The sequence below is a fragment of the Myxocyprinus asiaticus genome, chromosome 3, assembly GCF_019703515.2.
Source record: "Myxocyprinus asiaticus isolate MX2 ecotype Aquarium Trade chromosome 3, UBuf_Myxa_2, whole genome shotgun sequence".
NCBI lineage: Eukaryota > Metazoa > Chordata > Actinopteri > Cypriniformes > Catostomidae > Myxocyprinus > Myxocyprinus asiaticus.
Genome location: NC_059346.1, coordinates 14,867,514 through 14,895,090, shown reverse-complemented (window position 1 = coordinate 14,895,090; position 27,577 = coordinate 14,867,514). Strand labels below are relative to the sequence as shown.

General features: G+C 42.1%; 3 protein-coding genes and 1 non-coding gene across 7 annotated transcripts in view; 1 reads left to right on the top strand and 3 right to left on the bottom strand.

Annotated features, from left to right (window-relative positions):
• Positions 1-11,020: 11,020 nt before the first annotated feature.
• LOC127418879 (polyubiquitin-like) lies at positions 11,021-13,732 on the bottom strand. Its single transcript, XM_051659754.1, has 2 exons — positions 13,567-13,732; positions 11,021-13,389 (listed from the first exon to the last, which is right to left on the bottom strand). Exons 1-2 carry the CDS (start codon positions 13,578-13,580, stop codon positions 12,909-12,911), a joined length of 495 nt encoding a protein of 164 aa, XP_051515714.1. The 5' UTR covers positions 13,581-13,732; the 3' UTR covers positions 11,021-12,908.
• A 1,903-nt stretch (positions 13,733-15,635) lies between these two features.
• gatc (glutamyl-tRNA amidotransferase subunit C) lies at positions 15,636-18,412 on the bottom strand. Its single transcript, XM_051659717.1, has 5 exons — positions 18,075-18,412; positions 17,907-17,957; positions 17,011-17,180; positions 16,050-16,153; positions 15,636-15,755 (listed from the first exon to the last, which is right to left on the bottom strand). Exons 1-5 carry the CDS (start codon positions 18,249-18,251, stop codon positions 15,694-15,696), a joined length of 564 nt encoding a protein of 187 aa, XP_051515677.1. The 5' UTR covers positions 18,252-18,412; the 3' UTR covers positions 15,636-15,693.
• Positions 18,413-18,474: 62 nt separating this feature from the next.
• Positions 18,475-18,547, top strand: trnak-uuu (transfer RNA lysine (anticodon UUU)). The gene has a single exon. It is a non-coding gene; the product is annotated as a tRNA-Lys (tRNA).
• Positions 18,548-18,942: 395 nt separating this feature from the next.
• Positions 18,943-27,577, bottom strand: part of sgsm1a (small G protein signaling modulator 1a) — a 68,861-nt gene continuing 60,226 nt past the window's right edge. For all 4 annotated transcript variants that reach the window (XM_051659060.1, XM_051659069.1, XM_051659076.1 and 1 more), the window contains one exon: positions 18,943-26,799. In XM_051659060.1, the coding sequence (XP_051515020.1) occupies positions 26,711-26,799 (89 nt within the window). In that variant the 3' untranslated portion in view covers positions 18,943-26,710. The remainder of the gene's footprint in view (positions 26,800-27,577) is intronic.

Here is a 27,577-nt window from a genome sequence, read left to right as displayed (position 1 = left end):
AAGGAACTGTGCAATAAACAATGCATTTTATACTGCATGATTATAACAATATTAACGTGTGCAAAGTGGCGTAAGCACTACATCGGATATTACAGCGCGGATTTACATTGTAAGAACATTAGCTACATACATTTCTAAAAAAGTCTTAAAAACAGTCTCACAAAAAACAGCCTTGTCTCACGAAAGGGCTATTTTTCTGAACATTTTACAGCCATGATTCCAATCTTTTATTTATAGGGATAATAGAATTATTATAATTTTTTTTTTTTTTTTTTTATTTTTTATTTTTTTTTAAATGATTATAGTTATTTATTACCGGTGTAGTCTATGACCAGTAGCAGATGGAATATCTCATATGCTGGATTCAGTCGCATTATGCCTTCCTTAAAGTTGTCAGAATGTTATTTAGAGCTTTGTAGAGTCGCCAACAAAACATAAAGTCAAATCAGACATTTACACGTTATTTAATTTGTATGAAGACTTTGGCCCTGTCCAAATGGCACCCTCCGCCCTTATGGTCTTCCTCTGAGCGCAGACTGATGGGGCACTAGTCAGCAAGTCCATGAGGGGGCATGATTGGTAAAAGTGTGCTTTTGGGACAGACTTCAAGACTTCAATCAGATGACGCATTTTTTACATTATGTTTTTATTTACATGCAGTTTTACAAATTATTATTTAAAAAAGTCATGGTATTGATAGGGTTAAGGAACACACTTTAAACTAACTATTAAATATATGTTTTTATTAAATAATTTCAAGCAACACACTGACAATAAAGCATTAGATAATAAATAACCTCTGAAAAGTGCACATATGACTACAGCAACAAAACCCCATTGTTTTATATCTTTAGAGAACAAATAAACATTATTCAGACACATGGATGGTTACAGCTTAGAACACAGAAAAATATATAGAAAGAACATACCACCATTAATTCACAAAAATAGTTATAAAATACACACAGCCCACACTTCTGCAGGTATAAATAGCACTGTTATGGGGCTTTTCCACTGCACGGTACGGCTCGACACGACTGGACTCTGCTCGCTTTTTTGGGGTTTTCCACTGTGGATAGTACCTGGTACTTTTTTAGTACCACCTCAGTCGAGGTTCCAAGCGAGCCGAGCTGATACTAAATGTGACGTCAAAACCTTGCAGATCACTGATTGGTCAGAGAGAATCATCACTACCAGCATGACTGGATTTGCGACACAGGACATCAACCCGTTAGTTTTAAATTTAGCAATAGCGATAGCAGTATCATTTGTTCACGCGACTTTCGAATTGTGAAAAGAAATGGCTGTGTTCAAAACCACGCCGTGGTCAATAAACGAGGTGCAGACGTTCCTCTAGTTAGTACCCGAGGAGATGATCCAACGAGAGCTGGATGGGGCGACGCAAAACGAAAAAGTCTTTCAGGAATTGTCTCAGCTGTAGGCTGCACACGGCTACCACCGGACCTACCAACAGTGTAGGGAAAATTTAAAAATAACTTAAAAATGACTACAGAACCATCAAGGACCACAACAGCCGGAGTGGTTCAAACAGAAGAAAGTGGAAGTGGTTTGACCAAATGGACGCTATCTATGGCAATAGACCGGTGAGCAATGGGAGGAAGAGTGCCCTGGACTCAGCATTGTTGGAGTCCACGATGGAGGATGGTAGGTTTTGTTACGTTAATTCTATATTCTGCTTGAAAGCTTCACTTTATTTAGTTGACCAGCTGCTGGAAAGTTTGCTTCTAAAACAACCAGGCCAATTTAACTATTACACTTGTGTAAAATCACCATGCAACAACTGCTTAATGCAGCACAATGAGCTAGTAGCTAACAGCTAGCGGTCGTGCTATTGTTTATGATGATGTCACAGCAGTAGAGGCGGCGCAACTATGACGATCAGCCTATAATCCCACCCACGTTGAGACGCCACTAAACTGCAGTGGAAAAGCAAGCTCAGAAAAGTAAAGTGAGCAGAGTCGAGTTGAGTCGAACCTAACGTGCAATGGAAAAGTGCCTTTAGACCGAATGTTGCTATATCAATAAATATAAGCAATCTTACAAGCTAAAGCCATGTGCATTAAATTATTCTTTCCTATCTTGATATTTTAGAGACTCACAATAATTCTAAAATCCTCTTTGAAACAACAATAACAATAAATTGAATAGGAGTAATTCCATATCTCTGGAAAATTAAATAAAACAAAGTTTTGAACAAGTTCTACACATCAGACTTAAAAGTGATTCTATATACCCATGATAAGCAAGTGATCCGCTGTTGACAATCAGGAAAAAGCGATTATTAAATTAAATTTTTAATCCGCAATTGAACATCGCCTTGTCCGCCATGTTTTTTCCTCCAGCTCAGAAACTGGAGTCCTTCTAATTGGTCTGTCGCAAGGACTGTTGGGTAATGGACTGTCGTGAGCCCGGAGCAGTGCGGGCTTCGAGGAAGACCGCATCGAGGGCGCAAAGGGGGTGCTCGCGAGAACTCTCGCAAGCGCTAAAATCACAAATGGGACACACACTATGGACTCGTAGACTTCACAAGCACGTGCAACTGAAGGCCACGAGACCGCAAGTCCACATGAAGTGCGCCATTTTGGACATGGCCTTTGATTTCAGCAGATTTTCTTTAGGTTGAATGGCGAGTTGGTGTCATAAGCACATACCGCCACCTACTGTACATTGTGCATCCATCATGGTGACGCTCTTCTTTTTTTGTTTTTTGGCGATTCGCAGTCTATGTGAATCTCGCCACCTACTGAACTGTAATGCAATCATGATTTATTTAGTTCATCTTTTCCTTTAACCTTCCATTCTTTCGTTTTCCTTCTCTCCCTGCTTTCGTACACAACTCCCTTAAAAAAAAGGTGACGCTCTATCACATGCTGTGTATTATGTAGTGTATGCTTTCCCTGCGATGTCTGATCTGAGCTGCTGCATGTTCAGCTCCAATGCTCCGTCCACCACATCCAAGGTGTTTATTAATTTTATATGTGCACAATTAATTGGTATGTATCCTCCACTATTTAATTAGTATTTCACATTATTATGTCCTTCGATCAAGTCCAGTTTTTTCCAGAAATTCAATAACTACCCTACAATTTCCTCTATCTTCTAGTCCTTTTCCCAACAACCACCATAACGAATCCATATCTCCCTCCTTTCCTTTCTACCGAGTACTGTTTACATTTTAACATGAGATGTTCCTGTATCATGTTTTCCTATTATTGCCATAGATGCCTTAAGTCCCGTATGTCCAAATCTTAGATAATATCACCTCCTCTCTTCTCTTCTGTTCCATTCTATATTATATTTATTTTTGCGTACTGTTGGCTAAATATTATAGTACTGTCTTCCTAATTTACCACCATCCCATTCCCTCTGCCACTCATTTAATACTCCATTTCTAATTATTGATTTCATTTCCCTTCTAACTAATGCCACCTCTATATCTATTATTTTACTCCTTAGTACCTTTTTTGCTAGCATATCCACAACCTTGTTACCCTCTATTCCATTGTGTGCTGGTACCCAGCAGAATCAGAAGAATCAGAATCAAAATCAGAATGAGCTTTATTGCCAAGTGTGCTCACGTACACAAGGAATTTTTTTTTATTTTATTTTTTGGTGATAGGAGAAACAAGCAAGTGCACACAGATCATTACAGTGAGACACAGACTATAAAGCCCACTATCATCTCCAATGGTTTGAGCGTGTTCAGCTCAAGGTTGTTGTGACTGCACCCGACAGCCAGCTGTTCAACCTCCCATTTGTATGCAGACTCGCCAATGACCAATGACCGTGGTGTCGTCTGCAAACTTCAGGAGCTTGACAGAGGGGTCCTTTGCAGTGCAGTCATTCGTGTACAGGGAGAAAAGCAGTGGAGAGAGAACGCATCTCTGAGGAGCACCAGTGCTAATAGTGAGGGTCCCGGATATGATTTTCCCCAGTCTCACTAGCTGCTGCCTATCTGTCAGAAAGCTGTTGATCCACTGACAGATGGTGGTTGGCATGGAGAGCTGGGTCATTTTGGTTGAGAGAAGATCAGGCATGATGGTATTGAAGGCTGAACTGAAGTCCACAAATAAGATCCTTGCATAAGTCCCAGGTCTGTCGAAGTGTTGCAGGATATAATGCAGTCCCATGTTGACAGCATCATCCACAGACCTGTTTGCTCGGTAAGCAAACCGAAGGGGGTCTAGCACGGGTCCAGTGATGTACTTCAGGTAGACCAAAACCAGTCTCTCAAATGACTTCATGACCACAGATGTGAGAGCGACAGGTCAATAGTCATTAAGTCCTGTGATTTTGGGTTTTTTGGGGACCGGAATGATGGTGGAGCATTTGAAGCAGCAGGGAACTTCACACTGCTCCAGTGATCTATTGAAGATCTGTGTGAAGATATACTGTCTTTATGTGCTTTTTGGAGCTTCAAAGTTCTTGTCACAATTCACTTTCTATTGTATGGACCTACAGAGCAGAGATATTTTTCTTAAAATCTTTGTTTGTGTTCAGCAGAACAAAGAAAGTCATACACATCTGGGATGGCATGAGGGTGATTAAAAGTTGGGAGAATTTTCATTTTTGGATCAACTATCCCTTTAATATGTATTATCAATGACTACATGCCTCATTCTATGAATAGAATCCACATGAGATCGGTAAAATAAGTTGTTCTCACCACTTGATGATTTACAACAGTGCTTCTCAACCTTTTTTTATTTAAGAGCTCGAGCTTTAAGAGCTTTGCGCTCGTGCTGCTCTGTCCATTGAGCTGTATCCATTTAAAGAGCCATACAGGTGCATTAGCCGAGGTTGTATCTCAGCCTGTGTATTTGACGCTGCTAAACCAGATACTTCAGATGCGTCTCTAGACTTCAAAATCAGATGAACCGTGGTACAAATGCATACCAACCCGTATAATTGAGAACCAACTGATATTCTCCAAGTTTAGATAAACGTTTTAAAGCAAAGAGGAACTTGACGATAGATTTGATTATTATGACTGATAAACGCCCCCCATTTGTAACCTAACGCCCCTCTCTCTACTAATTTGCTCTCAGCGCCCCCTGACCTCCTTTGAATGCCCCCGTTGAGAACCCCTGATTTACAGTAATACATATGCAGTAGATAATGTGTAATTTGTCATGTTTACATTCTGAATTTATGGCCCTAAATGCTAACACTAACACGCTAGATGTGGCCATATGCACTCGTTACCAACTTATTGTATTTTATGAAGAATTTTGTAAAAAGAATCCACATAAAACTATGAAAAAGGTTTTTATACTTGTTTTATACTTGTGTCAAACAGGTCAGGGAGATTGGGCAGAAGTGTAAATGTCTTATAGTCTACAGACAAAGACATGAATGAAGCAGCAAATCAAACAACAAAGTGAATGGGCACGATTGGGTCAGTATATTTGGTTCCTTTTGTAGACCAATCCAAAACAAAAAAAAATCACTATTTGAACAATCTTACAGATGTAGGTAAGTTTATACCAGCTCTGCAACTCTGCACTCCAGTGTGTTCATGTTGACCGATCTTGACTGAGTGAAGAAATAAACTAAATTAAAAATTAAAAAGATGTAACGCAACTTTAGTTTACTTGGCTAGTCACTTTTGCTGACTAGCTAAACATTACAAGACTATGCAAGATGCTAACTAACAGACTGCCACATTTTTAATAAAGCTAAACACATTTTGTTTTTAATGAACTTGCATTTAAAATTTTATTTTTACTATGGTTAAATCAACCTTCGGTGATACTGTACCTTCCAAAATATATATATATTTTTTCCTCAATTTACTCTCTACACAGTACTGATATGGCAATAAATTAACAAATGAGGTTTCATCATATCAGTGTGTGTAGACATTTTCAAACCATGTGTGTTACAACTAGCCCTACTCTCCTCTACTAACAATATTAAGATTAAAACCTATAAGTGGACTCCAGACGGGAAAAAATGCTACAAGAGTGTAGAATATTTTTCCTTCTAAGGCTGGCATTAAATGAAAGTACAAAGTGACCTGGTCATACAATAAAAAGGTAAAAATCATGACGTACTAGGGTTCTATTGTGTATCAAGGCCCAAATTTAGATGGAAATAAATTAGATACACAGAGACAGAGTGCACAAGAAGGAAAAAGTATAAACAACAATAAATAAAATGTTCACTATAGTCAGTTGCACCCGGTCTTCTTCGGTCCACAGACTGCAACTAAGGTTTGAAAGTCTCATCTGCAATATCAGTGCACTTTATGATTCTAAAAGCTTCTAAGCATACCAGTCATGTCATAAGAAATCACTTCTACAGAAGTTAAAAATCTTGGTCAGCGCAGACTTTCAGACAAGCAGGTGAGACACCATCTGGGCCTGAAGCTTTCCTAGTCTTTCTTTCTAGAAGACCTGGCACACATCCTCCTCACAGATCATAAGTGCAGGTTGAGTAGCAGGAGGGGGTAGGAGGGCAGTTCCAGGAGGTGTTGGTATGTGTGTGAAGTGAAGATCACGGCAGGGGAGGGGTGTGAGACTGGGCTTTTCAAACCTGCAGTAAAACACATTTAGTTCATCAGCCATTTGTTGATTCTCTTGAGTGAGGGGGAGGTGTCTTATACTTGGTAATGCTTTTTAGGCCTTTCCACACAGGTGCAGGATCGTTGGCTTAAAACTGTTTTTTCAGCTTTTCAGAGTAGCTTCTTTTAGCCACTCTGATTTCCTTGGTCAATGTGTTTCTGGCCTGGTTGTACAATATTTTATCCCTACTTCTATAAGCATGACGAAGCTGTCTGAGTTTTCCTGTAAACCATGGTTTATCATTATTGAAGGATAAATAAAAATGTCCTAGTAGGGATGCACATATTCTCACAGAAACTGATATATGATGTCAAAGTATCTGTGAGCTCGTCCAGGTCTGTGGCTGCAGCTTCAAAAACACTCCAATCAGTTTATTCAGAGCAGGCTTGTAGTTCCAGCTCTGCTTCATTAGTCCATCACTTTACAGTCCTTACTACAGGCTTAGCAGATTTCAGTTTCTGCTTGTAGGTCAGGAGAAGATGAACAAGACAGTAATCAGAGATTCCTAAAGCTGCGCGTGGGACAGAGTGATATGCATCCTTACAGTGGTGTAGCAGTGGTCCAGTATATTTCTGTCTCTGGTGGGGCATTTGATGTGTTGCTTGTATTTCGGCAGTTCATGGGTGAGGTTAGATTTATTAAAATCTCCCAGAATAATGATAAGAGAGTCCGGGTGTTATTGCTCCGTGTCTGTGATGTGATCAGCCAGCATGCTTGTGGCGGGATATACACACTCACCAGAATAAAATAGGAAAACTCCCATGACGAGTAGAAAGGCTTACAGTTGATGAAAATTGCTTCTAAATTAGGACAGCACATCTTCAATGCTGTTATATACACTATATTGCCAAAAGTATTCGCTCATCTGCCTTTAGACACATATGAACTTAAGTGACATCCCATTCTTAATCCATAGGGTTTAATATGACGTTGGCCCACCCTTTGCAGCTATAACAGCTTCAACTCTTCTGGGAAGGCTTTCCACAAGGTTTAGGAGTGTGTTTATGGGAATTTTTGACCATTCTTCCAGAAGCGCATTTGTGAGGTCAGACACTGATGTTGGACGAGAAGGCCTGGCTCGCAGTCTTCGCTCTAATTCATCCCAAAGGTGCTCTATCGGGTTGAGGTCAGGACACTGTGCAGGCCAGTCAAGTTCTTCCACACCAAACTCGCTCATCCATGTCTTTATGGACCTTGCTTTGTGCACTGGTGCGCAGTCATGTTGGAACAGGAAGGGGCCATCCCCAAACTGTTCCCACAAAGTTGGGAGCAAGGAATTGTCCAAAATCTCTTGGTATGCTGAAGCATTCAGAGTTCCTTTCACTGGAACTAAGGGGCCAAGCCCAGCTCCTGAAAAACAACCCCACACCATAATCCCCCTCCACCAAACTTCACAGTTGGCACAATGCAGTCAGACAAGTACCGTTCTCCTGGCAACAGCCAAACCCAGACTCGTCCGTCAGATTGCCAGATGGAGAAGCGTGATTTGTCACTCCAGAGAACGCGTCTCCACTGCTCTAGAGTCCAGTGGCGGCGTGCTTTACACCACTGCATCCGACGCTTTGCATTGCACTTGGTGATGTATGGCTTGGATGCAGCTGCTCGGCCATGGAAACCCACTCCATGAAGCTCTCTACGCACTGTTCTTGAGCTAATCTGAAGGCCACATGAACTTTGGAGGTCTGTAGCGATTGACTCTGCAGAAAGTTGGCGACCTCTGTGCACTATGCGCCTCAGCATCCGCTGACCCCGCTCTGTTATTTTACGTTGGCTACCACTTCATGGCTGAGTTGCTGTCATTCCCAATCACTTCCACTTCGTTATAATACCACTGACAGTTGACTGTGGAATATTTAGTAGCGAGGAAATTTGTGGACGACTGGACTTGTTGCACAGGTGGCATCCTATCAAAGTACCACGCTGGAATTCACTGAGCTCCTGAGAGCGGCCCATTCTTTCACAAATGTTTGTAGAAGCAGTCTGCATGCCTAGGTGCTTCATTTTATACACCTGTGGCCATGGAAGTGATTGGAACACCTGAATTCAATTATTTGGATGGGTGAGCGAATACTTTTGGCAATATAGTGTATGTACACCAACTTTAGTTGATGTAAAAGTATGTTCCACTGTCTCTCGTTTTCCCCGATGATTCCGCAATGCAATCTGCTCTGAACAGCTGGAAGCCTGGCAGATGTAACGCGGTATCCGGGATGGCTTCATTCAGCCAGGTTTCCGTGAAACACAGAGCAGCAGAGTTAGAAAAGTCCTTATTTGTTTGAGTGAGCAGAAGCAGTTCATCCATTTTGTTGGCGAGGGAGTGGACATTCACCAGATGAATACTCGGCAGCGGAGTCGTAAAGCCACGTTGATGAAGCTTCACAAGTGTGCCGGCATGCTTCCCTTGCTTGCATATCTTGGAGCACTTGTAGAACACTGCTGTGCCTCCAACTAAGATGTCTAATAAAACATCGGCATAATCAAACACCGGCAAAAAATTATCAGGTATGCTCCGCCGAATATTCAGCAGTTCATCCCTGGTGAAACTGATTGGGAGGGCCACCCCCGAAAGCGAGAAATGCTTTAGTAAGTGTGAAAAAGACCTATTCTCACAATTTGTTTTTCTGGAGTTTGTGTGTGTGTGCAATCAAACTTGCTGCTACTCAGAAAAAGATCCATAGTAGTTTCAAAACAATTAAATATAAAATGGTTTTATTAACTGTAAACAATTACTATATCAGAGTTTCATGCAGGCACATAAGATAATTTGGAATGTGAAGGTATTCCCCATGATCACGTGACTGATTGGGGAAACCCAGGTAAAGCGCTGCAGTCATAGAGAGGGGCAACCACACCTGCTCCATTCTGGACTTTTCTACATTCTACACTGGACAATACCTTACATGTATTAACCTTAAAGGAATATTCCGGGTTTAAAACTTGTTCAGGTCAGTTGACATCATCTGTGGCATAATTTTGATGTTGACACATTTAATATTTAATATTAAATGTTGACACATTTGCTTTTCTTTAAAAAAGCAAAAATCGAGGTTACAGTGAGGCACTTCCAATGGAAGTGAATGGGGCCAATTTTTGGAGGGTTTAAAGACAGAAATGTGAAGCTTATAAATTTATAAACATTCTTACATTCATTCTTCTGTTAAAACTTGTGTATTATTTGAGCTGTAAAGTTGTTTAAATCATCGTTTTTAAGGTCGATTTAAGGTTTATGGTGTCACATCATCATGGCAACGAAGTTGTAAATACTGGATAGAACTTTACACAGAAAATCATGTTAACATGCATATTGTGTACGTCTTATGGCTATAATTTTGAAACAGTGAGTATTTTAAAGTTTGGACTTATTCAATTCCACTGTAAGTGCCTCACTGAAACCCAGATTTTTGTTGCTTTTTTTCAAGAAAAGGAGAGACGTGTCGAAACTAATTTTTGTGGTAATCAACATTATGCCACAAATGCTGTTGATTGAGCTTAACTTGTATTGAACTCACAATATTCCTTTAATGGTCTTTTCTCTGCCTGTGTTTACAGCTGGCACATGGAAACCAAGCAATGGATAGAGAACAGTTTAATGCCACCAAACATAAGAAAGAGAAGTTCCCGAAACGCCTTCCGTCATACGTTTATCATATTTTTAACCACCTTTATGTATAATATTAGCCAGATGTAAAGGGAAAGATGTGGCATGACATGTGGTAAGACGTCTTGCCCCAGATAGGAGGTCATTGTATCAAATTTTCACAGGCATCTTGAAAATTCTGACTCTACAGTGGCAATTATCAAACTCAGACAGGCTTTGAAATGACTCTAACAGTACACTCAACAGGTTCTATGAGAGATTTTGACATGCTGGCACATCACATATTGTAATAAGATACAGAAATATGGCTTGTTTATTGATAGATTTTGATACATTGTAGGGGAGACTAGGCCAGTTGCTACAGTGGGTTGTCTTCGGATCTCTATATCAATGGCCAGCATCTAAAGGATGAAGTTATGAGTCAGTAATCCAGCATAAACCCTGATGTGTGTTTTCACCTGGAAGATGTATTTTATTTTTTATTTTTACATTGTTTGCTCATCTGCAATACGTCTATAAGACGTTTCCTCTCAGAAGGCAATAAGACATTCAGCAGATGTTTGTAAATCTGATCTTTTTAAGATGCTTAAGATGTTAATTAGATTGTGTTGCATTCCAGATGAAAAGATCTAAAACATTAATCTTGCACATGTATGTGTGCTATCTGGGAATGCTTGTATTGATGCATTCTGATACATAACATCCAGATGTAGACTATACAAAAATATTTGTTTAAAACTGTCAGTCAATATGATAGGGGGTTTCATGGGGCATAGTGTTGTTGTTCTTTGTTTACCAGGCATTAGACATCAAGTTGACAAAGCACAATGCATGGTTTAGTTCAGACATTTTATTTACAAGGCAAAATATAATTCAACATCATACATAAAAAGTGAAAAAAATATATAGATTACATAAAGACATAATTTAGCTTATTCCATGTATTAATACAATTGTTGCATTCCTGATAGCATATGTACGTCACCTAGATGTCTATTTGATGTGTGTTTACATCTGGAAGATGTATTTTTTTCGGTTGTTTGCTCATCTGCAATACGTCTAAAAGACGTTTCCTCTCGGATGTCAATAAGACATTCAGTAGATGTTTTTGGCAGAGGAAGAGGGAAATAATTGGAAGAGCGACAGCAAATCTGTCTGATGTGAACTTTCTAAACTCCAAGGAGGACAAATGAGAAACAGTCTAAGAGTAAAAGGTCAGACGAATATAAACTAAAAAAGAAGGATTATGATAAGTCGAGGGCTAGGAGCCACGTCAACATCAGCGAGGCTTTTCAGCAGTGGAGAGACCTCTGAGAGATAAAAGGCTTGAAGACGGATGCAGAAGTTGCTCCTTTCCTTCTCGATAAGTGGGTAACATAAATTGTGCTATGTTTCACAGAACCCATATATGCTGTTGTTGTGATGTTGCATTTAGTAGCATGTGAGTTGTGAGTGTCTGAAGCTGGTGTGCGTCAAATTTGGGGGGCGGAGCTTCCAAAGGAGCACTGAAGGAGGGGTGTGTTTGTTTTGGCAGTTGAGTTCGAATGTCAACAGTGTTTCTCAGTAATCGCTGAGTGCACCTTTAATATGTTTAGCAGATGTTATTTAGAATGTGATGCTTTCCAGATGAAAATATCTAAAACAGACAAAATTCGCAAAACAGATTTTAACTCAATATTCTGCTACTACTGAGTGTAATAGGCCTATAACTTACACTTTATTTACATTTAAAGCAGACACTCTTATTAGAACCCTTCTAAAAACGGGACACTACAAGATAAAGGCGCGGTCACACATACCCTTTGCATAGCGAAATTCCGCGGGCGAAGATGGCATGGCCGGATGTTGAGCGCGTGTGAATTCAGCCAAATATAACTGCTAAGCAGCCTCTTTTTAATGCTGCACTTCATACTCTGGCAGAGTAAAGTTGAAAAGAAACTCACTGCTAAAATTATATCCTTGTCCATTGTGTGTAATCAGTTTAGCTGTGTCGAAGCACTGCCAACTCAGGGGTCAATGCCAGAACCAATCAACTTCCTATTGGTCAACGCGGCGAATGTTCGCCGCAAAGTTCATCAAACTTGAACTTCACGCGAAATCCGCGAGGGGAGATTTTTCGCCACCGGAAATCCATCGAGCGAAAATGGGCGGCGATCCATATACATTTTAGGGCGGTACACAGGCGGGGAGACAATCTGACGTTTTTCCTTATTTATGTATGTCTATGGAGGAGATGCTTCATTACGCTGAATAAACTGCTTTTGTGTGGAAACAGCTAATCATTTAATGAATTGACCGCTTTTCCGGTAATCTTCAACATGTTTAACACTAAACAATCATTTTTGGAAAGAACTATGTGTTGAGTTTAATAAGATAAATGCTGTATTATAAGAGAAAACACAGACAATTTTGCGACTGGAAGGTGTCAGTTTACGACTCTCCCCATTCATCTATATGGTATCCGCAAACGGCGACTAACTGTCGTAACATGCTAGTAACGCTCTCTCATGTGGTTAAAAAAGCGGAGGTTGATCTCCACTCTTATCTAGAGCCACAAACAAAAAGTGCTTTAGTTTTTTACTTCTAAACCTTCTATGATTGAACAAATACATTTCATTAGGACTATTTTGCCTACTGTGGCACGTTTAATCAGTACCAATAATAATAATAATAATAAAATTAATAATAATAATAATTAAAAAAATTAAATCTGTTTTTCTCCATTAACCTCCTCTGAGTCGCAGAGTCATGTGAATGGTGCTGTGGGATGTGATGTCGTACTCTTGCAACTTCTTTCCAGCCTCCAGGGGTTTACCGTTGCAAATCAGTCTCTGCTGATCCACAGGGACTCTTTCTTTGTTGAAGATCTTTTCCTGAAGTTGCTCTACGGTCTCATCAATGGAAACATCGTAAGTTCCTATGGAGCCTTTCTCGTTCTTGACGAACACCTGAAAAGGTCCAGGGTTCTTGATGAGGAGCATCACCGTGGATCCTGAGTGCAACCCGTAACTACTGAGGGTTCTGGAATCGTCTTCAAGGTCGATCCGGCGACCGTTATTAGCAGAAAGCTTCTGCTGAGAAGGGTGATGATCTCTAAAGACCTCCGATATGCGCTGCTTGAGCTCACCAACTGTGGCGCTGCTGTCCACAGTCAGACGCTTCTTATTTCCATTCAGCCGTGTTACTTCCAGCTCCATCATGAAACTGACAAAATGAGGTAAACAGAAGAAAATAAAACAACAACCTTAATGTACACAAATATTATACTCATTCAACGTCTCCGTTGCATTTTACAAGTCTGATATTTCTTTTGCATACTTTTAATTATTTATCATTTAACATTCGTCAGTAAATCATGTTTCAGTGGAGTAAACGACTTACCGAGCTGTTGACATCTTCCGCTGAATAGTAGCCTATTGTTTTTTGTTTTGTTTTTTTTATGGGAATCACACTGACCGAACTCACAACTAAATAATCTGGCACCGTTCAGAGGTTTATAAGGCATCAACTCATGCCCCGCCTCAAAACAATGTTTCGTTTCCGAAGACTTGCTCAGTAACTTTCTGTTTCCATTCTCCGTCTAATCGCTAATGTGAGTCCTGAGAAATCATCGATCAACAGGATGCACAGAGAAAACAGGCATATCTGGTTAACCAAGAAAGTATTTTGCTGGAAGATATTTATTTAATAAAAAATTAAATAAAAAATAAAAATAAAAAAACCACACAAACGTGAATAAATAATAATTGTTATTATTTACGTTGTATAAATATAGTATTATAAGATATAGTGTGTGTGTGTGTGTATATATATATATATATATATAAACTGGACATCAAGGATAATTGGAATCAGGGACTTTCCCATGATCAAGTGATAATATAAACACAGATGAAGTGACCCCGATTCATAAAGAATAACCAATATTTTCAGCATATATTAACATTTAAATAGTTTAAATTTACTCTCAACCTGAATCATAGGACCAACTATTAAGATTTGTTAGTAAAAAAAGAAAGTATGCCTTTAAAGTTGCACTCAGTCATTTTTTTCCTTATTAAAAAAGTTTAACTCCTAAAGACAAGAATTGTAATTTTGCAAAATATGTAGAAAATCATGAGCACTCACATTAAAATGAAGACTCCAGTCATATCAGTAACCTTATAAAAGCTGATTTATTTTACATGGAGAGGGTCCACACATGGGGGCTGCCATGTTAGAATCACATGACCTGCCGAATACTACTCGCTTAATCACAGTGACCGTCCTGTTATTTGACACTTTCACTCATTGATTAAAGTAATGGCTGACTATGAATACTACATTTCTATAATGGCATCTGACACTGAAAACTTTTGATTTTAAATGATGCTGCATCCAAGCTGCTAGATGTCAGTGTAAGTCTAAGATGACACAAAGACAAAAGTTACTGAGTGCACCTTTAAAAATACTTTTTCCAGAGCACGCGTTCATCTCCGAGATGCCTGTTTAAGAGTGTTTCATCTGGAAAGCATCACATTGTAATTAACATCTCAAAAAGGGAAGATTTACATACATTGAAAATAATAAACGTCTTAAAGGCAACTGCTGAATGTCCTTTTGACATCTGAGAGGAAACGTCTTATAGGCGTATTGAAGATGAGCAAACCATCTTAATAATATGTCTTCCACATGTAAACACACACATCAAATAGTTGTCTGGGTGATGTACTCTTAAAACGTGATTTCACTGCAATCTGTACATTTAAATTTGTAAATTGGAAGTTTACTTAATCCATCTGAGTTGGGACTACATGAACACTTTTTGTGGAGTTAATGTAGCATTGATGAAACTGGGCAGGTGATTTCCATTTTCCAGCATACTTTGCATGGGACTCGATAGGGAGAGGTAATGTGTTTTTGTGCAAGATGAATACAAAGAGGGATACTTGTTAGTGTTTATTGTTTTGTTAAATTGAGATTAACCATTATGGTGAAGAGTGAATAAGGACAGGCAGACATCACACAAATTGATTGCTTGCTTTGTGAGCAAATGCTGTGCTAACCATAGTATAGTTATTACTACACTGTAAATAATGCTTCCAACCAGCATGTATTTATCATGCTAACATTGACTTTCACTAGTCAGTAGATAAAGAAATTAAAGAGATATATTTCAGTTACATTCAAATGTCTAATTGTGTTGGGTTTACCCAATTTAACTAGGTTCTTTCTACATAAAGTGTTTTTGTTGAGATTACACAGTAATTTTAAGTTAAGAAAACTCATTTCAAACATATGGAACCACTGTCTACGACTGAATCAAGTTCAGCTTGTATGTGTGCTATCAGGGTTAATACTTTTTAAACTTGTAAAATTAAACAGTCTAGCAGATCCAGATGCTGCAAGTAATATAGCTCACCTATTTCCTTAAAATATGTTTGGAACATTAGTAACACTCCAGGCATATCTCAAAAGATGAAATATATTTTTATTATAACTTAAGTAACAGCCAGTATGATGTTTCAGTCAAAATTCAGAGTGTTTAAGCATTGCAGATCTCTCTTCTCTCTTTGGCAGTGGTATGTTTCCTGTGTTAAAAAGAAAAAGAGGAATGGATTATTCCTTAATGCAGAGATTGAGACAAATATTTTTAGTAATATTTAAAAAGATTCAAATTGGATAGGCCTAATGCAGATGAATCTGGTTTAAAGAACATTACATCAATAAATCAAAATTGAAGCCTAATAAAATTTCATCTTTCACTTCTATCTATGATTAAATCATTAAATCATACAAACCTCAATAATCAATGTTGTTAGTTTGATAAATGTGCTTTAAAATTTCTGTAAGTAAAACTTAATATTTTTACAGTAGTTTCTTACCTGGAGGTGCAACAAAGTATTCCTCTACTGTGTTTTTAGCCAGCTGGAGCAGTTCTTCCGCACATTCACCCTCGGTTACAGTATCATCTCTCAGATACAGAGCTCTGTACACAACAGAAACACAACAATTTAGTTAAAAGAAGTTTAGCTTCTATAAAATCAGCATGTTAACTTAACACTGCACTTTGAGTAAACTGGAGTGGTGCTGCCTTTCAAGATCAATTGGTACATTACACCAATGTGAGGTTGTTGGGGATGGTTCACCCAAAAATGTAAGGTGAACCCACATTATTTACTCACCCTCATGCCATCCTATATGTGTATAAGTTTCTTTCTTCTGCTGAACACAAACAAATATTTTTAGAAGAATATCTCAGCTCTGCAGGTCCATACAATGCAAGTGAATGGTGACCAGAACTTTCAAGCTCCAAAAATCACATAGAGTCCAGAAAAAGGAATCCATACGACTCCAGTTGTTTAATATATGTCTTCTGAAGCGATGCAGTCACTTTGGTGATTCAAGTTCTTTTTTCCCCATAAATCTCCACTTTCACTTTTAAAATGTTAAAGAATGTTAAAGTGGAGATTTATAGTAAAAAGGGTCTTAAATATTCATCTGTTTTTCACCGACACTTAACATATCACTTCTGAAGATACAGATTTAACCACTGGAGTCATATGGATTACTTTTATGCTGCCTTTGTGATTTTTGGAGCTTCAAAGGTCTGGTCACCATTCATTTGTATTGTATGGACCAACAGAGCTGAGACAATCTTCTAAAAATCTTTACTGGTGTTCTGCAGAAGAAAGAAAGTTACGTTAATGATGAGAGAAATTTTCCATTTTGGGTGAACTATTCCTTTAATACAATAGAATTCCACTACAAGGCATACTTGGGTGTATCTGAGCAGAACTATTGAATTAAGGTTAAAAATACAGCAGTGGAAAGGTTCTGTCTCACCTGTCCTCTAGAACAGAGTCCATTGGTTCTACACCATTTGTATCAACGACATGAAGTTGATCAGCAAATCTAATGGCTTTCTCCAGACAGTCCACCCCTTCTTTACTGCCAAAGTCTACAAGGGCTAATCTCTCCAATTTGTCCACTAAGTCAGGTGACACTTTTGTTGGCTACAAATAATAGTTACAAAACGTGACATTGTTACTCTCTTCAGGAAATCATGAACTCTCAACGGGGCAATGCAGTACAATATTGAAAACATTGTCAGGACAATAATTCATAAAGCAAATTACTTAAAATAGTAAATAATCCAAAACATGACACTGTATAAGCAATACTTGTTGTCAGACTATGGCGATGCGCTGTTTACTGCATCTGAAAAATGTGATTCTACTGACCACTACTGTAAGGTTCAAGAAATGCTGTACAAAATATACACGAATAAGTAAAGCTAAACATCTTTATGTGGGGTAATGTTATCATGCACTACAACTGAAACTCAGACACATAGGTGACGCTAGCTGTTCACAATTTTTACTTGTTATATTCTTAGGGTATGCTTTTTAAAAATAATAATAATAATATATATATATATATATATATAAGTCAGTTTCTGCCATTCCATAACTTATTAAATATTGGCGCTTTTTTACCTACATTTAAACAGTGAAAAAGTTTTAAATTAGAAAATATATAAAAGGTGGTAGCCTTAAAAACAACATTCTAAGTAATAAATAGTATAAAATGAAAACATATACAACACAAGTGACAACCTGCCACGACATGACATTCATGAAAAATACCCTTTTCCTGAGAACAACCTTTTGGGTAATATCTACATTCATTATATAGTTGCCTTAATATGTGGCAAGTGTTTATTGTGTTTACTTGTTTACCGGTGGAAGTTGGCTTTCACCTATGGGCTCCCATGTAGGCACCTGAGAAACCTAAAATGTAACAACATGCAAAATGTTCATATTAAGTGCATCCACACATTACTGAGACATTTCAACCTAACATCTTTACTTACTACACTAAAACGTCTGCGAATGAATCACAATTACTTTGGAGTCCCAAGTAGAGCTACTCGATTCCCTTTTAGATGTCCAAAGGCACCAAGATATTCTGCTGGCCAATCTGTGCGCGCCTAGTAAGGGCAGCTCCAGTACTGTGCGCCGCGGATGCAGAGGCCGCAGCCCCCTTGAAGTTAATGCTGAACATTTACACAACGTACACAACATTTTACAACGGCCTTCTAAAATCTGTAAAATTGCTGCACGCGCGGAGTCATATGAACACGTTATTCAAAGAAAACCTTTTTATGAGGTCCACTTTCTTGCCAAGGGCTCTGCAGACTTCTGAGCGAGAGAGGTAGAAAAAAAAGAAATGGTTTCACCGGAAGTTGTAACAGTTACGGATTAGTACGTATTTTTTTAGATGAGGCGGGTATGTAGTACTGCAAGAGCCCGGATAGCTCAGTCGGTAGAGCATCAGACTTTTAATCTGAGGGTCCAGGGTTCAAGTCCCTGTTCGGGCGGATGTTTTTTACTCCCCTTTTCTTTCTTCCTTCCTCTCACATGCAATTTTAGCATTTCTTGCAAACTTGGTCCAACTTGAGAAACAGGTAGGCACGGAAAAACTAATGAAAGCGTGAATATAGCGACAGGAAAACTATGTATTGACCAATTTTTTCATGAATATGATGTGAGGATGGATACATGCAATCTATTTTGCAGTCAGTGGTCAGCAGTACAATACATTAAATAAAATTGCAAAATATTATTATACAATGTATTTAAATAATAACAACAACAACAACAACAACAACAGTAAAACAATACTGTAATATTTTTTATGGCATGTATGGCCAAAATTCCAACAAAATGTTAAATTATTTTTAATCATTGAAAAATCACTACAGATGCAAGAAAATGATAGTTGTTGGAAAATTAAGAATTCCATTTTATTTAATTTTTTAACAAGTACATTTACCATTTAATATAGATTTTAATTTAACACTTTTTGTAGTAATTGACAACAGCGTAGCAAGAACTTTCACATAAAAAAGCAAAGACAAAATGCATAAATTCAGATTGAAATAAATAAGTTTAAACAACACACAAATTATAAATCTTTTAAAAATTGTTTTGCTCATAAATCAACAAGATGCATTGCAGGACAATGATTATTAAGCATTGCTCATGTCTGGTCACATTAATTACTTAGAATCCTTAAATTAGCATTTAATCTTAGTTTTTAAAGTCTCATATGTATCTATCTAATGCATCTCAGAGTCCAGAATACACTTCTGTACATTGTTTATTTAATTGCCTTTACTGTTCTTGCCTACATAGTCATTTTAGTCTTACGTTGCTGATTAGACATGTGAAAATGATGCTTAAGATCTGATACACATTGTGATTGCACCTCATTGTGGTTATACCTGATCAACTACAGGTTTCAGTTCTGTAGTTTTGTTAGTTTGATCATATGATCAATACTTCATTGTGAGATACAATAAAAGCTTGCTAATACAAAAAATGTGGACAGAGCTACAGAAGAGGATAGTGTTGTTGGCGGATGAAGAAACACAATATGCGTGTTATTCAACAATTCATTCTATAATGTAAAAATAACAACAGCACTGATGATTTTAATTTGACTGTAAATTTCCATTGTGAAAACCATGTAACTATTGACACTAAAGTTAATAATATAGATTCTCTCTATATAATAAATATAGCTTGTATTTTTTTATACAGTTCACAAACAGCAGGAATACATCAAGCAGACAAGGCTTTGCGGTAGTGACTGTAAACACTGGCAAAATAGACAATCAAATGAGTGTTCTTATTTTCATATTTCTATAGCGGTCCCGGTCCACACGCGCAAACTCAGATGTAAACATCAAATCTGAAAAATAAATCTCAATGCTGGACTTTCATAAAGGTGACTGAAAGCAAGACACCATTTTACTGAAACACAGTACTGACTCAGAAACATTACAAATCAGATGAAAAACCCAAATACATTTTAATTACTTACTGACATTTTGACATTCTGATACATACAGGCATTTCTTGGTATTCTCCAATTACATACTGTGAGATACAATAACCTGATCAGATTTAGTGAAACAACTCACAGCAAAGACAGACTCTGAAATAAGCAGGTTATAGAAACACATGTTGAAAGGCCTGAAGACTGAAAGCACAGTGACCCCTACTGCTACAGTTGTACACAGAAAAGTCTGGATAACTAATAAGTGGCACATCAGAATACAGAATACTACTTCAGTGTACAGGTCATACATGGCCTAACGGTATAATGCAGCCACAATTAAATTCTGTATCGTCATGCTCCGTAGCAGCATCTACTTATGCATAACATTTTATGTACCATGACTTGTGTACAGTAAAACCTGATAAGAGAGCCAAATGACCCTATAAAAGAAGAGCACATTGATTGATTCCAGGTAGATTAGGATGTTAGGCTTTGAAAATGTTATGCTACCTCCCCCATATACTTTTAGCCAAATGTTCCCCATTGTTTTGTAGCAAGGGTTCCCTATCTGTCACTCACTCGACGTTGTGTCAATGTAGTGACACTAGGGGTCACTCTTGGGAGCCCGAGACACCTCTGGTCTTTGATAAAAGGCCAATGAAAATTGGCGAGTGGTATTTGCATGCCACTCACCCGGACATACGGGTATAAAAGGAGCTGGTATACAACCACTCATTCAGATTTTCTCTTCGGAGCCGAACGGTCATGCTCACTGAACTGAATTCCCTCGACTGTTCATTCACCTCTGCTGGATCTGACGGCACATTTCAGCGGCTTCTCCCTCCTCTGCACTGGTGCACTGCAGAGAATGCCCCTGGGCACTTCAGCAGAAATAAAAAGAGTATATTTCTCTAAAAGAGTATATATCTCTAAAAGAGTATATATCTCTAAAAGAGCGGCACACACGGAACGTCTTTTTAAAGAAGTGTCATTTTAAAGATGCCTTTCCTTTGTGTGTTATTCCTGGTTGCGCTCGTTATCTCTCACCTTCTGACAGTCACGATCACTGTCTTTCATGTCTGGGCACTGCTCACGCGGAGACAGCGTTCGTGGATCGGTCATGTACTCATTGCGAGAACATGTCCATGGTAACGATGCGGTTGCGGCTTACCTTCGTAAGAAAGCAAGCCACCCCAGAGGCTCCCCGCCTCGGTCCTTCTACCCACGGGTATGAGGACAGCGCGGCTAGCACTGGGGCAATTTGGGGACCCCAATGGGACCACCTCCGCCGGGTATCCCCCCACGGACCTCCCATTCCCCAGCACACTCGTCTGCCCCGATTGGGCTTCCAGATGAGTCCGCCAGCTCGTCTCACGGCGAGTTCGACCTCTTATTCGGAGCACGCGAAAGTGATGAGCTCTCGAGCACAGCATCGGAAAGCGGGCTCATCCAGTCGGACGTGGAAGCCTCAGCTGGGCTCCTCCCTTTGGGTGTGGTCGCCCAATCACAGGCTGACGCGGAGATGATGACATGCTTTCCCAGGCAGCCGCGAGCATCAGGCTAGAGTGAAACCCTCCGCTCTCCCCTGAACCCTCGTGGCTCGATGATTGGTTCCTGGGCTCGCGGCGCCGCTCAAAGCCACACCCTGCCCCTGTTCCTTTCTTCCCGGAAGTGCATGAAGAGCTGACAAGGTCCTGGGAGGCACTTTTTACTGCCCGGTCCAGATCTTTCAGCTTCCCCCGCCCTCACTACCCTCGATGGTGGGGCGGCCAAGGGCTATTCGGCAATCCCCCCGGTGGATAAAGGCACTCGCGGTGCACCTATGCCCACAGAGCGCCGCCACCAGGCGCGGGTGCCCAAAGCTCCCGTCCAAGGCCTGTAGGTTTATGTAGTCTCTGACGGCTAAGGCCTACGATGCCGCAGGACAAGCTGCCTCCGCCCTGCACGCCATGGCTCTCCTGCAAGTCCGCCAAGGCGCCAAAGGAACTGCACGAGGGTAGTTCCGCCCCGGGATTGACGCAGGAGCTGCGCTCAGCGACCGACCTCATTCTCCGGGCAACGAAGGTCACGGCACGGACTCTCGGGTGGGCGATGTCCACCTTGGTGGTCCAGGTGCGCCACCTTTGGCTCAACCTGGTCGAGATGGGAGAGGCCGACAAGGCACGGTTCCTTGCTGCCCCCATTTCCCAAGCTGGCCAGTCTGGCGACACTGAGGACTTTGCCCAGCAGTTCTCAGCGGTGAAGCAGCAGACGGAGGTTATCCGGAACCCCTGCGGTGACTGCACCGGCTCCGCCGCAGCCCGCCCCTGCGGCCCGGCCCCGGCGTGGAGCCCACCGCAGGAAGTAGACGCCACCCGCAAAAGGCTTCGAAGCGCCCCTGAGACGGGTGACCCAGGGACGATGAAATCCACTACTCTGGAGCTGGTAAGCAGACCACTCCATCCCCCGGTCGAGGGCCGGGAGGAGAATCTTTTGTTACCTTTGCATTTAATTGCGCTGCGTGCCCAAGTGGCTGCATTACCCAAGAGTTCAGCAAGAGCGGTTTCCTTGTTCCCTGGGTCACATATCCAGTGTGCATGGCCGTCATCATGACCACCGTCCACCACTCTATATGGCAGGTTTGGCGCTCCAGCGGCAGTCTCCCCGCCCCTGAGTGCCCAGCTGTGGAACAAATCCGCCCCCATTGTGACAGTCTCCACGGGTCACGAGGACAGGCCTCTTCCTCCCCTGTCCCAGGTTGTTCCGGGGTGGTCACAAGGAGTCAGGAAAGTACTTTGATGTCCCTGAACTCAGCACGGCCAAGACACGGTGTGGCACCTCAGGCTCCGCCCCGCCGCGAGGCCCCACCTGCTGGTACGTCTGACAAGATTGTCCTTCCGGCCAAGATGAAGAAGGGGTTTTCAGCCCCTACTTCATAGTGGTGGGTTGCGGCCAATCTTGGACCTGCGAGTACTGAACTGGGCTTTACACAGATTCCCGTCCTAAATGCTGAACCAAAGACGTACTCTAGCGAGCGTCCGGCATCAAGATTGGTTCGTGGTGGTAGACCTGAAGGATGTGTACTTCCACGTCTCGATTGTACCTCAACACACACCCTTCCTGCGGTTTGCATTCGAGGGTCGGTCGTATCAGTACAAGGTCCTCCCTTTCGGTCTGTCCTTGTTCCCTCGCATCTTCACGAAGGTTGCAGAGGCAGCCCTTGCCCTGCTAAGGAAAGTGGGCATTTGCATCCTCAACTATCCCGACGGTTGGCTAATCCTAGCTCATTCTCGGGATGTGTTGTGTGCACACAGGGACCTGGTGCTCTCGCACCTCAGCCGACTAGGGCTTCGGGTCAACTGGAAAAAGAGCAAGCTCCTCCCGGTTCAGAGCATCTCTTTTCACGGTTTGGAGTTGGACTCAGTCTTGTTGACGGCGCACCTCACGAACGAGCGCACACAGTCGGTGCTGACCTGTTTGAAGGCGTTCAAACAGAAATCAGCGGTTCCACTGAAATTTTTTCAGAGGCTCCTGGGGCATATGGCATCCTCAGCGGTGGCCACTCCGCTCGGGTTGATGCATATGAGACCGCTTCAGCACTGGCTTCAGACTGGAGTCCCGAGATGGGCATGGTGCCGCGGGACACATCACGTGGTCATCACGCCGGTCTGTCACCGCCTCTTCAGCGCTTGGACCGACCTCATGTTTCTACGGGCAAGGCGTTCCCCTAGAGCAGGTCTCCAGGCGCGTCGTGGTCACGATAGATGCCTCCAAAACGGGCTGGGGCGCTGTTTGCAATGAGCACGCAACCGCCGGCTTATGGACGGGCCCACGGCTGCATTGGCACATCAACTGCCTCGAGTTGCTGGCAATTCTGCTCGCACTGCTGAGGTTCCGGCCATTGATCCAGGGCAAGCATGTGTTAGTTCGGACAGACAACACGGCAACGGTAGCATATGTCAACCACCAAGGCGGTCTGCGCTCTCGTTGTATGTCACAACTCGCCCGCCATCTCCTCCTCTGGCCACTCACATCCCGGGCGACCTCAACACTGCAGCGGACGCGCTGTCACGGCAGGTTACCCTCAGGGGAGAGTGGAGACTCCACCCTCAGGTGGTCCAGCTGATCTGGAGTCAATTCGGACAGGCACAGGTAGACCTGTTCGCCTCCCAAGAATCCTCCCACTGCCCGCTCTGGTACGCCCTGACCGTGGCACCTCTCCGTATAGACGCGCTGGCACACAGCTAGCCACCTGGCCTGCGCAAATATGCGTTTCCCCCAGTGAGCCTACTTGCACAGACTCTGTGCAAGGTCAGGGAGGACGAGGAGCAGGTCGTCCTGGTAGAAACCTACTGGCCCACCCAGACGTGGTTCTCGGACCTCACGCTCCTCGCGACAGCCCCCCCTCCCCCCGGCGAATTCCCCTGAGGAAGGACCTTCTTTCTCAGGGACGGGGCACCATCTGGGACCCGCAACCAGACCTCTGGAATCTCCATGTCTGGCCCCTGGATGGGACGCGGAAGACCTAAGCGGTCTACCACCAGCGGTGGTAGACACGATCACTCAGGCTAGGGCCCCCTCTACAAGGCGCTTGTATGCCTTTAAGTGGCATCTGTTCGCTAAGTGGTGTTCTTCCTGATGGGAAGACCCCTAGAGATGTGCAGTCGGATCGGTGCTTTCCTTCCTGCAAGAGAGGTTGGAAGGGTGGCGGTCCCCTTCCACCTTGAAGGTGTACGTTGCCACTATAGCAGCACACCACGACACAGTGGACGGTAAGTCCTTAGGGAAGCACGACCTGATCATCAGGTTCCTGAGAGGTGCCAGGAGGCTGAACCCCTCCAGACCGCGCCTCATTCCCTCATGGGACCTCTCTGTAGTTCTTCAGGGTCTACAGAGAGCCCCATTTGAGCCTTTGCAGTCAGCTGAGCTTAAGGCACTCTCCTTGAAGACTGCCCTCCTGACTGCGCTCACCTCCATCAAGAGGGTAGGAGAACTGCAAGCATTCTCTGCCAGCAAAACGTGCCTGGAGTTCGGTCCGGGCTACTCTCACGTGATCTTGAGACCCCGACCGGGCTATGTGCCCAAGGTTCCCACAACCCCTTTTAGGGACCAGGTGGTGAACCTGAGAGTGCTGCCCCAGCAGGAGAAGACCCAGCCCTGTCGTTGCTGTGTCCGGTGTGCGCTTTACGCATCTATTTGGTTCGCATGCAGAGCTTTAAGATCTCTGAGCAGCTCTTTGTCTGCTTTGGTGCACTGTGGAAAGGAAGCGCTGTCTCCAAGCAGAGGATCGCCCACTGGCTCATTGACGCCATAGCTATGGCATATCACGCCCAGGACGTGCCGCCCCCGGTAGCGCTACGAGCCCATTCTACCAGGGGTGTAGTGGCCTCCTGGGCCCTGGCCAGGGGTGCCTCTCTAACAGACATTTGCAGAGCAGCAGGCTGGGCAACACCCAACACCTTTGCAAGGTTCTACAACCTCCGGGTGGAACCGGTTTCATCCCAGGTAGTGGCACGCAATACAAGTGGATAAGCCCGGGATAGCTGGCCGGGTGTATCGCTTGCACATAGTGCCTTTCACCTCCTCTGAGCTGAAGACGTGCGCCATTAACTCCCAGTAGTGTTCACAAACTATGTTCCCTGGTTGACTTCCTCCGAGCCCTGTGGCAGTCGAGTCTTCGGAGAGACTTGCTGCCGGCCCAGTACATATTAAAATCCCTGTTCTGGGGTAGGTGCTCCGCTTGTGGCGGTTCCCTGTAGGCAACCCCATGTGGTGTATATCTTCCGCTAATTCGTTTCCCTGTTGGCAAACTGCATCTTCCTTGGGCAGAGGCCCCTCTGCCACAGTCTCCATGTTTGTAGTAACTCCTCCCCCGTTGGGTAGGACCTACCATGAGACTTCTCCACATGATCGGCAAGACCATGTGACGTATTTTCCACTTAAATATCCCCCCTCTCTCTGGGCGAGGTGTGGTCTCTGCGGTGTCCTCCCCTTGGGAGGGGTACCCCCCTGACTAGACCTGGTCACCCCAGTCAGATAATCCCCCCCCTTTTTTTAGGGAGTGGAAAAAAAGAAGGGGAAAAGAGACCACGACTGGGCTAGCCTATCTCTATCTTTTGGGTAGTCGACTTGTCCCCAATGGGCCATTCGACACTCATAACTATGTTGGGGGAGGTTACGTGTCGGCCTGGTGCACTGGCTACGAGGCACACAGTTCTCTGCACGTCACACACCGCCAGTTTACGTAACACAGTTCAGCCAGTTGCGGCGTTTTGTACAGGGACCCCTAGTGTCACTACATTGACACAACGTCGAGTGAGTGACAGATAGGGAACGTCATGGTTACTTGCGTAACCTCCGTTCCCTGATGAAGGGAACGAGACGTTGTGTCCCTCATGCCACAACGCTGAACTACCCGCTGAAATGGCCGGACCTTGTCTCGGCTCCTCAGCATAAAACCTGAATGAGTGGTTGCATACCAGCTCTTTTTATACCTGTATGTTCGGGGGAGTGGCATGCAAATACCACTTACCAATTTTCATTGGCCTTTTATCAAAGACCAGAGGTGTCTCGGGCTCCCAAGAGTGACCCCTAGTGTCACTACATTGACACAACGTCTCGTTCCCTCCATCAGGGAATGGAGGTTACGCAAGTAACCATGACATTAATGGGACATGTTGTTGAACATGAGTAACAACAGAGATGAGTGGTTTTGGAGTTACTTGTTCTCTATAAGCGTCTGCACTTTGCACACCAGGTCTCGAGCCAGAGTCATAATCTGCTTGATATTGTGATGCTCAGCCATTTCTGGAAGACAATGACATAATAAAGGTCATTAGGATGCATTAAATTAACACTTGTACTCTACAGTATGTCAGTGGTTCTCATCTGGTAGTTCACAGTGCTGGGTAAATTCCTTCTGAAATGTAATCTGGTTCGGATAACAAATTACACACCAAAATTTTAATCAGTAACATAAAGTTTTAGATTACACTTTTTAGGTAATCTAATCTGGTTACTTTTGGATCACTTGTTGCATGTTTTGATGAAAATCTAACTATGTTGGCTTGACAACTTTTCTAACTGATCAGACTTTCTGTTTTCCTATATCTGATCTTTAAATTGGCCAAAAATCCCACTGATGTACATGGATATATCTATCCAACCTTTTCTGTTGGATCTGCATATCTGAAATAAAATTGTAACTTTCAGACAAGGCTTTTTCAAGCCAGCATTAAAGTTTGTCTTGACAAACTTTATTTTTCTAGTTTTTATTATAATATCTATTTTTATATTTCAGGTTCAACACAAGTTAAGCTCAGTCGACAGCATTTGTGGCTAATGTTGTTTACCACAAAATTTAAATTCGACTCATCCCCCCTTTTCTTTAAAAAAAAAAAAATCAAAAATCAAAGTAAGATTGAGGCACTTACAATAAAAGTGAATGCGGCCAATTTTTGGAGGGTTTAAAGGCAGAAATGTGAAGCTTATAATTTTATAAAAGAACTTAAATTAATGTTGTTAATTCTGTTGTTAAAACTCATGTATTATTTGAGCTGTAAAGTTGCTTAAATCATTGTTTTTA